Genomic DNA, 15,441 nt, shown 5'->3' with positions numbered 1-15,441 from the left:
CAACCTGGCGCATCTCTTCGGATCAGTCACGGTTAACTCGCCAAAAGTGACTGAGGTCCTGTCGTCCCGTCTACCGGGGTTCGAGAGAGACTTAACAGTGGCCCACAATTTGCCTGCACCGGTGCCTAAGTTACATTGCTCCAAGTGTTCCAGCCACAAATTCCGCTTATGTTCGTTGACTACCCTGTTTATTTCCAGATTCAGCACGCTGATTCTGGGGTTAGCGGGGTCCATAGCACGAATCCCATCACGCTCGTCTGCGAGTACCACTGCTTGCGCCGGGAAATTGGGTCGCACTTGCGGTATTCGACCGGCTGGTATAAAGCGAGCGGCTGCTGCGTTGATGATGTCTCGGAATTTCCTCTCGGCCACAAGCACATCAGAGGGGGGTGGCAGTTCATTGAAGCGGCGATTGGTATACTCTCTGAAGCCAGTCCAATTGGCCTTCTTATAGTTGATGAACGTTCGGCGCTCAGAGGTTATGAAGTCGGGTGGTCGGTCGATGGTGAGGATTATGGGGAGGTGGTCTGACCCCAAAGAGATGACGGCTTGCCAGGATACGTCACTCAGGAGATCAGGGGATGCGATTGAGATGTCTGGCGAGCTGCTGCACCTCCTCGTAATCCTAGTGGGGGCATCCTCATTCACCGTGCAAAACGTGGAGCTATCTATCTGCTCTGCCAAAGCTATGCCACGCTGGTCGTTGCCTAGGGGAGAATGCCATGACGAGTGATGTGCATTGAAATCCCCCAGAACCAGACGACTATGGCCAGATAGCAACCCACTTATGTCGGGGCTGTAGGCCTGGCCATTAATCGGGACACAGCTGCCAACCGGCGGTATATACACGTTGTATATCTCTATCTCGGCAGTACCAGACTTGACTGCTACCCCCATACATTCCATGTATGGGTCACTAGCGTCAAGCGCAGGCGAGATAGGTCTATACTGCACGGAATGGTGTATAACGAAGGCCAATCCCCCACCTCCATTCCTTGAGCGATCCTTACGTAGCACATTGTAGCCGTGACAACTGTGCAAGCTGCAGGTGTTAGTCAGCTTTGTCTCCTGGATCGCTGCGACCGATATGCTCTTCCGACTCATAAAATCCACAATCTCATCAATCTTGCCTCGCAGTCCATTGCAGTTTAACTGCAGGAACGATACATTTCCCGACACTGGCCTGGCAATAGTAGGGCTAGGGTGCTGTCTTTGCATAAATTGCCGTACGGGAGAGGTCGGGGGGGTCACATAGTCCGACGACGAGGGCGCCGAAGGCGACGACGGCGACGCTTGTGACCCACTGCTGGCTGTGTTCGCACAGCACCTAGCGACATAGCCAGTATGACTATACTCCCGTAGCGAAGTTAGGCCAGAGCAAGAACGGAAATGTACCCACTCCAAGCACCTGTTACACCTCACCGACACTGACCGATGATGAAGGCGGTTCTGGCAAACGGAACAGAACCAGGGTCCGGGGTTCTTTTCAATCCCGGCACGGACCAAAAGCATACGGAGAAGGCACTCCGGGATGTGCCTCTCCCATGACGAAAAAAGACGAACACGTACACTGAGGCGGCAGCCCTTGCCGATGAAGGTTCCATCGGGTCAATCCGGTACGTACAACCGGCTGCCATGGGATTGTGTTGTTGTTGTTGTAGCAGTGTGCTATACGCTGAGGCGGCAGCACTTGCCGATGAAGAATTCCATCGGGTCAATTCGTCTGCCATAGGATTGATTTTTTTTTTAACTACTGAGACGACGTAAATCGTATGACAACGAAAATCGAAGATACTAAGAACAAAATTTTGTATTTCTTACTGTAACGCACAACAAGCCGATTACTAGCTAAGGTATATGTCCATAGTGGCATGGGGCTGCACCCCCTTTTCAACCTAACCTACTGTATCTGCAACCAGTTAAAGCCGCAGTGTACCTTCAGCTAGACATCCTCCCTTAAAACAAATAAAGATTCACATTTTTAGTCTATACATTTTGTTTTATTTTATTTTTATTATTTATTAAATATAGTTTAAATATTTTAAACTAATTATTCCATATGAAATTATTATCATTCATTATTACTTAATATTGTTTGTTTTGTTGTTAGTTTTTCTAATTACAATGAGACGAAGGAAATTGCCAATCACAAATTGTCATCATCAACAGCAAATCAGTTGGCTGTGGTACACACCATTACAAACGAATCGAAATGTTCAACTTAAAAATTGTAAACATAAATGATCGAATTCAATTCTCTTAAATGACAAAAAATTAACGTTTTATGTATCTTCATCACATGGTGGTGTGGCATGTTAAATTTTCTGATTTGGTTTTATTTTTTTAAAAAAATAGTGCAATACAAAAATTCTTGTCCGTTCCTTCAAGACATGGTAACATTGTTGGTTTCAGGAATTATCAAAAGTTAAATAGGAATAGAAAATGAGAAATTGGGCTTTAAGAAATCACATTGAAGTTATAGACGCCTAATCCTAAACAGAGAAATTTGTCAAACCAAACGTTTTGTTTTTTTTTTTTTTTGTAAATTAAAAGAGTGGTCGTTTATTTTGTTTTTTTTTTTTTCATCAAAATTCAAAGGTCCTGAACAATTTAATACATTGATTTACTGGTAGTTTATTGCGCGTTCGTTCGTTCATGAGATATGTGTGTGGTGTGGTGTGGTGTTGAATAGCTACGGGGGAGGTGAATTATTAGACAACTGGCCTCTAACCGAACACACACGCATACCTTTGCGGTAACTCTATTGTAGAAAAAATCACAACTTAAATATATACTTGTATGTATGTATGGGTTTGGGTTTGTGTGTGTGTGTGTGTGTGTGTGTGGAGATTCCTACCATAGTTTCCTCATTTAAGAAGCCTTGGAAACATTTTCGAGGATTCACACAACACAATATTATAAAATAGCTTAAAAGCTACACATAGTAAAATAAAGCCATTCTAAATGTGTGTTTTTGTTTATTCTCTAATCTACTTTGACCACACTGTAAATTTTGCGTATAAACCAGAAGCAGGCAAAGAAACCAATGGAGCCGGTCAACAAGAAGAACAAAAACACCATAATGGCTGTATAACCGAAATACAAGAAAGTCGATGGAGCATCCTTTATCGACAGCTTTGTGACAAAATAATGGCAACAGTAGATGAAGAGATAGACCGCCGTAAAGCCCGATGTCAGGAATGAACGCCACCACCAGTGATAGTCCTCCGCACACAGATGGAAATAGCACAACAAAATTGTGGTCTCCGAGCAGGTTATGACCAAAATGACAAAGACCAAAAAGAGGAAACCAAACATGTAATACATTTGATTGGACCAAATCGATGAGAGTATGAAGAACAATTGAATGAAGATACAGCCGAAGGGCAAAACGCCACCCATAATAATGCCCGGAATGGGTTGAGTATAAATCGACTGGTCGGGAATTTGGCGAGGAATTTGATTGGTGCGCACTGGGTGTTCCAAAGACTGTAAAGAAGAAAAGAAAAAAATGATTACAGGCTAAGTGAAAGGAGCACAATAAACTTTTCATAAAATATTCGCTAGAAAAAAAATTTCTAAGAAGAAGAAGGCAAAAAGTTTTAATTTTAAGAAATTTTCTCAAAGAAATTCAATTTCAAGAGGAAATTCAAAGAAATTTGGAAGAACAAAAATGCTAAGAAATGTTCTCTAAAGAACAAATTTTTCTAAAAAATTCTCTAAGGAACAAATTTTTAAAAAAAATTCTCTAAAGAAAAAATTTTCCAAAAAAACTGTAAGGAAAAAATTTTTTAAAAAATTTCTCTAAAGAACAAATTTTACAAAAAAAAATTCTGTAAAGAACAAATTTTTCAAAAAATTTCTCTAAAGAAAAAATTTTTCAAAAAATTTCTCTAAAGAACAAATTTTTCAAAAAATTTCTCTAAAGAACAATTTTCAAAAAAAAATTTTCAAGGAAATGTGGAAGAAAGAACTGCTAAGAAATGTTCGCTTAGAATAAATTTTTCAAAAAATTTCTCCAGAGAACAAATTTTTCAAAAAAATTCTGTAACCAATTTTTCAAAAAATTTCTCTAAGAACAAGTTTTTCAAGGAAATATGGAAGAAAGAAATGTTCGCTTATGAACAATTTTTTCAAAAAATTTCTCTAAAGAACAAATTTTTCAAAAAAATTCTCTAAGGAACAAATTTTTCAAAAAATTTTCTAAGAAACAAATTTTTCAAAAAATTTCTCTAGAGAACAAATTTTTCAAAAAATTCTCTAACCAATTTTTCAAAAAATTTCTCTAAAGAAAAAAATTTTCAAAAAAATTCTCTAAAGAACAAATTTTTCAAAGAAATGTGGAAGAAAGAAATGCTAAGAAATGTTCGCTTATGAACAAATTTTTCAAAAAATTTCTCTAAGAACAAATTTTTCAAAAAATTTCTCTAAGGAACAAATTTTTCACAAAATTTCTCTAAGAACGAATTTCTTGAAATTTGCTCAAAGGAAAACAAGTAAAAAGGCGTTAAGTTCGGCCGGGCCAAACTTTGGATACCCACCACCTCGGGTATATATGTAAACCACCTTTCGTCAAAATGCATACCTTATGCCCCATAGCATCGAAATAAGTTCCGATTTGGACTAAATACTAATAAGTACTAAAAAGTGTATAACAAAATATTGATCTATTTAGTAGCTATATCTAAAAGTAAACCGATCTCAAACATATACTACACGGATGTCGAAAAGCCTAACGCAACTCACTGTCCCAAATTTCGCCGAAATCGGACAATAAATGCACCTTTTATGGGCCCAAAACCTTATATCGAGAGGTCGGTCTATATGGCAGCTATATTCAAATCTGGACCGATCTGGGCCAAATTGAAGAACGTCGAAGGTCCTAACACAACTCACTGTCCTAAATTTCAGCAAAATCTGACAATAAATGCGCCTTTTATGGGCCCAAAACCTTTAATCGAGAGATCGGTCTATATGGCAGCTATATTCAAATCTCGACCGATCTAGGCCAAATTGCAGAAATATGTCGAGGTTCTTGACTTAACTCACTGTTCCAAATTTCGGCGACATCGGACAATAAATGCGCCTTTTATGGTCCCAAAACCTTAAATCGAGAGATCGGTCTATATGGCAGCTATATTCAAATCTGGACCGATCTGGGCCAAATTGAAGAATGATATCGAAGGACCTAACACAACTCAATGTCCCAAATTTAAGCAAAATCAGACAATAAGTGCGCCTTTTATGGGTTCAAAACCTTAAATAGAGAGATCGATCTATATGGCAGCTATATCTAAATCTAAACCGATCTGGGCCAAATCGCAGAAAGCTGTCGAGGGGCCTAACACAACTCACCGTCCCAAATTTCAGCAAAATTCGACAATAAATGTTTTTGCTTTTATGGGCCTAAGACCCGAATTTCAGCAAAATTCGCCAATAAATGTTTTTGCTTTTATGGGCCTAAGATCCTAAATCGGTGGATCGGTCTATATGACAGCTATATCCAAATCTGGACCGTTCTGGGCCAAATTGAAGAAAGATGTCGAAGGGCCTAACACAACTCACTGGCCTAAATAATAAATAAATCTTTAATGGGCCTAAGACGCTAAATCGGCGGATCGGCCTATATGGGGGCTATGTCGAGATATAGTCCGATATAGCCCATCTTCGAACTTAACCTGCTTATGGACAAAAAAAAGAATCCGTACAATGTTTCAGCTCAATATCTCTATTTGTAAAGACTGTAGCGTGATTTCAACAGACAGATGGACGGACATGGCTAGATCAACAGAATGGCAAAATGAATATACCACCATCATTCGGTGGTGGGTATAAAAATTATCTCTAAAGAATAAATTTGTGAGATATTTTGTCTAAAGAAAAAATTCGAAGAAATTACTCCAATTGATAAATCTTTAAGAAATTTTCTCTAAAGAAAATATTAAAAAAAAATGTCGAAGAAATTTTCTGTAAGCAAAAAATGCCAAAGAAAATATTTCCAATAAATTTTCTCTAAGAAAAAATTTCAAGAAATTTACTTCAATAAAAAAATTTCTAAGAAATTTCCCAGTTTATATGGCAACTATATCAGGCTATGTAGTGATTAGAACCATACTTAGCACAGTTTTTGGACGTCATACCAAAACACTTCATGCAAAATTTCAGTCAAATCGGATAAGAATTACGCCCTCTAGTGGCTCAAAAAATCAAAATTCAAGATCGGTTTATATGGTAGTTATGTAGCACAGAGGTTAAAAAAAAAAGTTTTTTAAAGGAAATTTCTTAGAAATGCTCTCCATATGCGGTACCTTTGCTTTTAGAAGAAATTTCTTGAAATTGTCAATGTTTCTATTTAACCTTCAATGTATACTCACCCTCTTGCGGAATCCAAAGTAAGCCCCAACAAATGTCAAGGGTACCGAAACACCAAACCATAGAGCCAACAAAGCAATCAATGTGCTAAAAGGTACAGCACCGGAGGAGCCTTCTCCCCACAATACAAGATTCATCACAAAGAAAAGGCCAAAGACAATGCTGAAAATTACAAACTTGAATGTTACAAAATTCTGTTGTCATTTCGCCTATGCTTGCACAGCTTACCCTGGACACAGTATGGAAGTTAAGATCACATTACTCTTCCATTTGATGCCACCAAAACTTTTGTAAATACGCGCCGAAACATAGCCAGCTGGAGTACCCAAAGCCACAAACAAGACCATGGAACAGGTCATCAAAGCGCCACGATTTGCCGGCGACAAAAAGCCCAAGCAAGCAAATGCCAAGGTAATGAGAGTCATGCAAAACACTTGAACGCCAGAGCCCAAGAATACCGATAACAACATGCCTTTTCGTGGTGGACGAAAAACATCACCATGCACTAATTTCCAGCCAAACTCCTCTTGGGCATCCTCACCACTTTCCATTTGATTGTAGCGAGCAATATCCTTGTGCAAAGTACGCAACATAATCATGGCAACCATGCCAGAGAGGAACAATACAATCACCAAGGAATTCAATATCGAGAACCATTGAATGTTTGTATGAGGCATAGATTCCAAAATGTAATCCCATCTCGAAGACCATTTGACATTGTCGTTGCGCGTAAACTCCACACTGTATGAATAGATGATGGACAGTTTTTCACCGGCAGTTAAAGCACTGCCCTTAATAGCCAATGGATCGGTGTTGTCACAATTCAAATTTTTAGCATCCACATGATTAATGGAACGTGGTGTTACTTTAACGGAAATAATGCGGCCACCGTTGGCACGGAAACCAACACCCCATTCCTCGGTTTGGCCGCTGTGATAGGTGATTTTCAGGTCAACATGATTGAAGGGATAGTAATAGCCACGTCTATTATAATTGGGATTAATCAAGCAACCGGCATCGCTATCGCCACGCACCAAACAGCCCATGGGAAAACCGGTACTGCAATATTGTTTGTTATTTTCCAATGGATAACACCATGTCACGGGCATATTATCGACAATCCAATGGTGTTGATAATTCAGACTGATGCCTTTCTTCAGGACCATCATACGACGATCACTATCCGATTCGCCACCCACGTAGTTTTTAATACAGACCTGTTACAAAGAAAAAGATGTGCAAAGAATTAGGAAAAAAGTTGAATAGTTATTTTTATGATATTCAGGTTCTTTTATACCGTTACAAAAAAAGGCTTATTCTCTGTGTCAGACTGTTACTACACTTTCAGTTACGTCTTGTAATAATTAGGCCCTAAACCCCCTAAATAATTTGACGTATAGTAATATATACGTCAAATTATTTAGGGGGTTTAGTCAGTAAGTAAGAGGCGCCATCTATATATTATTCTAGGTGTTTTTCAGTTCATGTTTTACTGGTCTCTGTAACGCATGTTTGAGATCCTTGATGCTTGTCTGACTATGTCTCTTTCAAACCTCCAAATTGCTTTTATGACATAAGTCTTATTTCGTCATAGGTCTTATTTCGTCTTTTGGCAGCATTTGTATAAAAAATACGTCTCTCTTGTAAGACAATATGTTTATACTTAAGCTTTTACAAAGACAAAGCCTCTCTAGAAAATTCCAAAAAAAATTTAACATTTATACTTACCGCCTTGCATTTGATGTCTTCGAGAAAATTGATCTTATATGGTCCAGGGCGTATGCGTTCTCCAAACACAACTTGACCCAAATTCTCGACAGGTGAGTTATTCTCATTGCCAATACAGAAGTCAAAATGATGGTATTCATAGGGTATGACAGATTCTTCCGTGTTTAAGCGATTAACATATAGGGTCACATTCGACTGTAAATAAAAAAATAGTTAAATATTTTAAGTTATTGTGAAAACAATACAGGAAAAAACATATATATGGGAGCTACATCTAAATCTGAAACGATTTTTATGAAACTTTGCAGATATATTAAGATCGGTGACAAAACAATCCATGCCAAATTTTTGCAGATCGGTTGAAAATTGTAGCTTCTACGGCCATTTAAGTGCAAATCGGGCGATACATGTATATGGGAGCTACCTAAAGCTGAACCCATTTTTATGAAATTTTGCAAATATGTTCAAATCAGTGACTTTCGTGCCAAATTTTTTGCAGATCGGTTGAAAATTGAAGTTACTACGGCCAGGTAAGTGCAAATCGGGCGATACATATATATGGGAGCTATATCTAAATCTGAGCCGATTTTGATGAAGTTTTGCAAATATGTTGAAATCAGTAACAAATCAGTCCGTGCCAAATTATTTGCAGATCGGTTGAAAATTTTAGCTTCTACGGCCATTTAAGTGCAAATCGGGCGATACATATATATGGGAGCTACATCTAAATCTGAACCGATTTTGATGAAATTTCGCATTTATGTTAAAAACAGTCATAAAACAGTCTGGGCCAAATTTTGTGCAGATCGTTTGAAAATTGTAGCTACTACGGCCACTTAAGTGCAAATCGGGCGATACATGTATATGGGAGCTATATCTAAATCTGAACCGAGTTATACCAAAATCATCCTTGAGCCAAAAAAGTGATATGTGCAAAATTTCGTGATGATTGGATAACAAATACGATCTGCACTTTGATTACAAGAATACATGGACTCACAAACGGACAAGGCTTAATCGAATCAGAAAGTGATTCTGAGCTCTTCTCCTTCTTAGTGTTGCAAACAAATGCACAAACTTATAATACCCTGTCTGGAAGATCATGTTACACGGATGGATTAAAGCTAGAGAACAGAGTGGGCCTGGGGGTTTACATTGAAAACCCAGGGACTGACATCTGTTTTAGACTGCCTGACTATAATACGGTCCTGCAGGCGGAGATCCGGGCGATCACGGAATGCGTGATATGGTGTGGTGCTAACGCGAGGATGTCGAGTGTGAACATCTTTACCGACAGTAAAATTGCCATAAGGGCAATAACAACCAGGACGATAAGGTCACGAACAGTCTTGCAGTGTAAGAAGGAGATGAACGTCTTCTCTGAGAATGGGAAAATCCGCAACGTTTGGGTGCCGTTCCATAACGGAGTAAGTGGAAATGAAGGGGCAGACGATTTGGCGGTGAAGGCCAGAGGACTGCCGACAATAAACTTGGTTAACCCGAAGTCTTTCGGGTTGGCGAAGTCCGAGTGAAGAGAGTGGGCGACGAATGCGCATGCAACATTGTGGAACAGCGAAACGGTCGGTAGGATGGCGAAAATCCTATGGGGGGATCCAGATCGTGAGAAGACGAGACTATTAATGAAAGGAAGCAAAAAGGAGGTCAGTATAGCTATTGGTATCATAACGGGTCACATAGGACTACGAGCTCACTTATGTAAAATCGGTGCGGCAAGTGATAGCATGTGGGCATGCGGGGAAGATGATGATGAGACGTTGGAGCATTTCCTTTGTCATTGCCCGGCTTTCGCGTTTAACAGATACCGGTACCTAGGTGGAGACACAATATCAGACATGAACCAACAACTTAGAGGAGTGGCATTGAAAACAATTAGGGATTTTGTAAGTAGCACGGGATTCCTAACTTAAAATTTTCTTTTTAATGTTTACTTTATAGTTTTTAGAGCGCACAACAAGCCGATTACTGGCTTAGGTGTATGTCTATAGTGGCATGGGGCGGATTAATATCTGCACCCTCTTTTCAACATTATCTAACCTAACCTATAATACCCTATACCACAGTGGTAGTGTAGGGTATAAATAGAGTTATAATTAGTCGATGCTTAAGAAGCCTTAATGCCAATAATATGCATTTTTTGATCATAAATAAGAATAAAATTGCTTCTAGGAATTTAAAAAGCTAGTCGAAATACTGTTTAAAGAGAGTTTTATGCCCTATATATAGAAAGTCTTTATCAAAAATTATAGCGGCCAGATTTTTTTAAAAACGGACATTCATAACAATGCTGTTGGGTCTAAAAAAAATTATCATTCTATTAAAAAATGATGGAAAGAACGTACTGTTTAGATTTCTAACATTTTTTTTCTTTTTGTCACTCGATTCATTCGCCAATTTAATAAAAACAGCCGTTTTTAATAAATTGGTGAAAGAATCGTGTGAAAAAAGAAAAAACAATTTAGTAAAATTTTCAATCACATTTTAAATTAATTTTTTTTTTTTCAAATTCAAAAATTTCAGTCAAGATCATAATTGAAAAAAACTTAGATTCAATTAAAAAATGATTAAATCAATTAATTTTTTAATTGAAATTGACAATAATACCAATCACGATCGTAATTTAAAAAAAAATATACGGATTCAATTAAAAATTGATTGATACAAATAATGTTTTAATTGAAAACATTTTTATTTTCATTTAAATTTTTTATTGAAAATTGAAAAAATTTTCGTAATATTTTTTTCTGTGTATAGGTGAGCAAGCTCGTTCCGGTCCATATCACCAATCGCCCGTGTCGTGTTCGTTGTCCGCTTATGTTCGTTGACCATCCTATTGATTTTCAGATTCATTTTCCTGAGTATGGGGTCATTTATCTGCGAGTACCACTGCCTGCGCCCGGCAGTTGCGATGTACTTAGGGTATTCGATGGGCTAGTATAAAGCGAGCAGCTGCTGCGATAATAATGTCTTGGAATTTCTTCTCAGCAATACGTACATCGGGTTGTTGCTGTTGTTGTTGCAGTGTGTAGTGTTCTATCTTTCGTCTGCTTGATTCCGTTGAGTACTCCGATTCAGGAACTCTATGGCTAAAATGAGGTGCATCCCTACCAATGGTCAGCTCTACACCAGTGAAAATCGGGTGTTCGGTTCATGGTGATAATTATGGGAAGGTGGTCCGATCCCAACGAAATGAGGGGCTGTCGTTAGACCTCATAGGGCCGATCGCCGCGGGAACGTTGTTGTTATTGTAGCAGTTTGTTGTGTTCTATCTTTCGTCTGCTAGATTCTGTTGAGTTTTAAGACCCAGAAACACTGCGACTAAGATGGGGTGCATCCACAGGGATCTGGGCCGAGTGGGTCTGCCTGAACAGTTAAACAGGTGACGAGTATCGTACGGTCCCTGGTAACAATCGGGACATACATCTTGAACGTTGGTATCTATCCGACGCGGGAACGTGATGACCATTGGATATTTAAAGGCGCAAAAAATACGCCTTCTCATATCGAGCTTCAGAGGCATTTAGTATTTAAGTAGGAGACGCTGCCGCCCGGACCCTCACTGAAACTGCAACTGGTTGTTGTTTTTGTTGTACCCACATGCGTGTGGAAGGGGGGTAGCGATCCCTACCCAGCCTCCGGGAAGGCAGTATGCTTCCGGTACATAAAACCGATCGCAGTGGGAAGGATTGAACTGGAACTGGTGATGCATTGGAGGTGTCTGGCAAACTGCTGCAATCACCCATAATTCTGGCTGGGGGCCAGCTCATTCACCGCACAAAAACCGGGAACTATACGATGACTCTGCCAAAGCCAAGCATATCTGGTCGTTACCTATAAGGCCATTAAGCTTTTTTGACCAGACAAGACTTTTTTTGCTGAGCCTATAACCTTGGTGATAACTGCTAACCGGCGGTATACACATGTTGTGTACATGTGAGTGTCAGCAACGCCAGGCGCGATTGGTCTATACTGCACGGAATGGCGTATAAAGCCAGACCACCGTCTCCACTCCCTGTGAGATCTTTACGAAGCTACGTTACGTCAAAGTTTGGGCTCAATGATAAGGTACCTCATTTTTATAGCCGAGCCCTAATGGAGTGCCACAGGGCGACACCTATTTTGGGGAGAAGTTTTTACATGACCACTATTACCTAGACGGGGACAGAAGAAAGCCTGCCTTTATTATGTTTCTTGTCTGTAAAGGCGAAGAATTGTTTGTGCGTGTCAATATACTTATACCTAGATGCCTTCAAAATACCATAAATGCATCCATGATCTTTCCAAAATCTACACAGGCACTCAACATTCCTTTCCACGACCGCTTTTGCTTAACAATTCTACTCACCAAAACCTATCATTTGAGTACGGTATGGCGAACGCTCCGCTTGAAGGGACCATATTAGTTATTCCGACGTCAGACCACATCTATGTGCCAACCCGTTTTTAAAAGTTCTTGAAAATATTTGCATATATTTTTTAAGGAGGTTTATTGGGAATTCTAAACTTTATGCGAACTATTTTATTAACTGTATAAACAGTACCCATAACAACAAAAGCTGTTTCGCTATGAAACGAAGCTTCAATTACCGCTAAAACAGACGACGGCGGTACGTGCCAATTTAATTAGGTTTCTAACAATTTTGTATGGCATAAATGGTTTATCTTTTTCTTTGTAAATAAGCAAACTACTCAAGGGGACTGAAACTTATCAATGTTAGAAAAACGCTCAAAAGCAGCGGAAACTAAAACATCAGTGTCACAAGTAATTGAATTGGTATTTTGATAAGTAAATAAGTCCCAAATGCGGTACTTCGTTATCATTATAAGGCAACGTTTGGATGATTTTTAGTTAGACCAACAACTCGAAAAAGCGTTTAAATATAAACTTAAGCTAAAAAAAACTGCATCAACTAATATCAACTAACAATCAATATACATTATAAGCAATTAAAATTTATTAGATTGTATATGTGGGAAATTCTGACTCACTCACCTTACAATTGCTAGACGCATCAGATTTCATGCAATAATTCACGGGAGCCAAACCCGGCAAATAGAACTGTTGACTGACGGCGACAAGTTGCAGCAATAACAGCAGACCGAGTTTATATTTGATGCTTATAGCCATTTGAAGAGTATTCAGCCAGGCCATTTGTAGGCTCGGCAATATATCTCCAACAAATAATATATCCAAACTATTGAAAACTACAACTGCCCGCTTGCTTGCAACACACGAAACAAAATTCTTTATCCCCGCCGTTAGGGGTAGACAGTTAATATGTCCTCAAATCAATTAATTCTATGATATTTCTTCACTTTGATGATGATGAATATGATGAGAGTGGTAACAGAAACTGCCGACAAATACAATGCACCAACACCTTTTTTATGTTTTCGGATGATTCGGGACTACGTAGCAAAACGTGTATGTTGATACATAGATTTGCGAAATCCTTCACTTTTTTCTCACAGCACTCTCACCATGCAACTGGCGTCCCCAAAACAAATTATTCGCTTTAATATGCGGTACTTTTTCTAATATTTGCAAATCGGAAAATATATATTTTTCTTGTTTCTTTATTGGCCCAATCGCTGAAAGAAAATTACTTTTTATATTCTACTTGTCAGAAACGTCATCATTGTCCAATGTTGCCACCCCTTATGGGAAGTTCTGAACATTTATTACATTTATTTTTCATTCACAATAAGGCAAACTATTGAGAATGTCATATGTCAAATATTAGGGTGGTGACATGGAAATTTGTGTGCGTGTGTGTATACGGGTGAGTACATGAGAAGAGAAAATGCAAGAAAGAAGATAGCAACAAAGAGCATGCAAACAAAAATATGACATCTTAATACCGTCAAACCTTTCCGGCTGTTTACAGCTGTTCGCGTGAGACAACCTTTTTGAATCCGCCTTGAATTAAAGGTGGTCTCATTTGTACAACAACCACAAATCATATGGTTCAATCTGTGATCTTGTCATCAAGCTGATGGTCGTTTTTCCAACACACACAAAGAAATGTGTGTGCGTGTGTGTATACATGTGAGTTCATGAACAGAGAATATGCGAGAAAGAATATAACAACAAAGAGAATGCAAAAAAAAAATGTTACATATTAATACCGTTAAACCTGGCCGGCTGTTAACAGCTGTTCACGTGAGACCACCTTTTTAAATTCGCCTTGACTCGAACTTTAGAATTCAAATCAAATCAAATTGTAAGGTCCTAAACCATTCCTTGCATATTCATAATTTTGGATGTCTAGAATGTTGACAATGTTTCCACTTAGCACTAAAAACCCAGGAAAAGATTCGAGTAAAGGGGAATCGTCAGACTTTTCATTCTCTCGTTAATAGCTAAGACGTTTAAGGCTGTACTACTCTCTCGAGCCTTGTTGGATAATTTCCAGGTGCATCAGCTGTTCTAAACAGGCCATCGCTGCACTCATTGGTGGAGGTCTTCTATAAAGACCTGCACAAGACCGTCATAGGTGACAACTTTTGCTGAAATCGTGAACGCTGAACCCACATGTTGTTATATTTCAAGTCGCACAAGTTGCTGCTGAGTAAATTATTCTGAGAAACAACTCCCATTAAGTATTTTTCTCTCGAATTCATCGCCGGCCCCTGAAATAATTCCTCTTTTTGCATTCATTCTTCTCGTTGTCTTTGTGTCTTATCTGTTTAACTCAATTCTCAACTGTCTCATACAATGATGCATTTTTAAGCGAAGGGGCTGAATTATCGCATACGTGAACGAGTAAATCATTCAAAATCTCTCTATTGTGAATTGTTTTTTTTTTATTGAAAGAAAAATTTTGAAATTTATAAACACAAATGTTTAAGTCGATGAATTTATTATAAAATTGATATTTAAATTTATATGAAAGGGGCATAACATCCATTTAATACTCGATCACGTATGCGCTAATTCGGCCCCAATTCTTGAAATGCTCTATGGTGCAGATATGAATGGTCTTGTACAGGCCTTCGGTCTCTAACCAGAACAAGCCTTGCCAGGAGCTGCTTGATCGCGGATGAAAACCTATCATAGGTCTTCTTGAGCAACATGCCAGGATGCTATAAGAACAAAACGAACTGGAGCATAATGTATTTTCAGTTCTCAGAGTTCTCGGTTCCACCCGACCTCTCACTGACACTCTCCACTCGATACCGCTGATTGTCCACGGCTGCAAACACAGCTACTTCGTATGGAGCATTCCATTATCCGCAACCTGTTGACGGGCCAAATAGCTCGCGACACCAATGAACACCACATAGATCCGAACACAATGTTCTAGCTTGTATGGTGCTCAC

The 15,441-nt window shown here is 38.9% G+C and overlaps 1 protein-coding gene across 1 annotated transcript; it reads right to left on the bottom strand.

Moving 5' to 3' along the window:
* Positions 1 to 2,561: 2,561 nt before the first annotated feature.
* Positions 2,562 to 13,765, bottom strand: LOC106092038 (transmembrane 9 superfamily member 2). Its single transcript, XM_013258779.2, has 5 exons — positions 13,112 to 13,765; positions 8,101 to 8,295; positions 6,601 to 7,589; positions 6,375 to 6,534; positions 2,562 to 3,489 (listed from the first exon to the last, which is right to left on the bottom strand). Exons 1-5 carry the CDS (start codon positions 13,268 to 13,270, stop codon positions 2,986 to 2,988), a joined length of 2,007 nt encoding a protein of 668 aa, XP_013114233.1. The 5' UTR covers positions 13,271 to 13,765; the 3' UTR covers positions 2,562 to 2,985.
* Between the last annotated feature and the right edge of the window lie 1,676 nt (positions 13,766 to 15,441).

The sequence above is a fragment of the Stomoxys calcitrans genome, chromosome 3, assembly GCF_963082655.1.
Source record: "Stomoxys calcitrans chromosome 3, idStoCalc2.1, whole genome shotgun sequence".
Lineage (NCBI taxonomy): Eukaryota > Metazoa > Arthropoda > Insecta > Diptera > Muscidae > Stomoxys > Stomoxys calcitrans.
Note: the sequence above shows the minus strand (reverse complement) of the source record. Positions and strands in the feature narration are given on the sequence as shown.

What these genes read in the sequence shown, in the direction of transcription:
- LOC106092038 (XM_013258779.2), bottom strand. Translation starts at nt 13,270, where the DNA reads ATGGCCTGGCTGAATACTCTTCAAATGGCTATAAGCATCAAATATAAA. An exon ending in ATGCGTCTAGCAATTGTAAG is followed by an intron (nt 8,296 to 13,111) that starts GTGAGTGAGTCA and finishes TTTTATTTACAG; the next exon opens with TCGAATGTGACCCTATATGT. An exon ending in ACTTCCATACTGTGTCCAGG is followed by an intron (nt 6,535 to 6,600) that starts GTAAGCTGTGCA and finishes TGTAATTTTCAG; the next exon opens with CATTGTCTTTGGCCTTTTCT.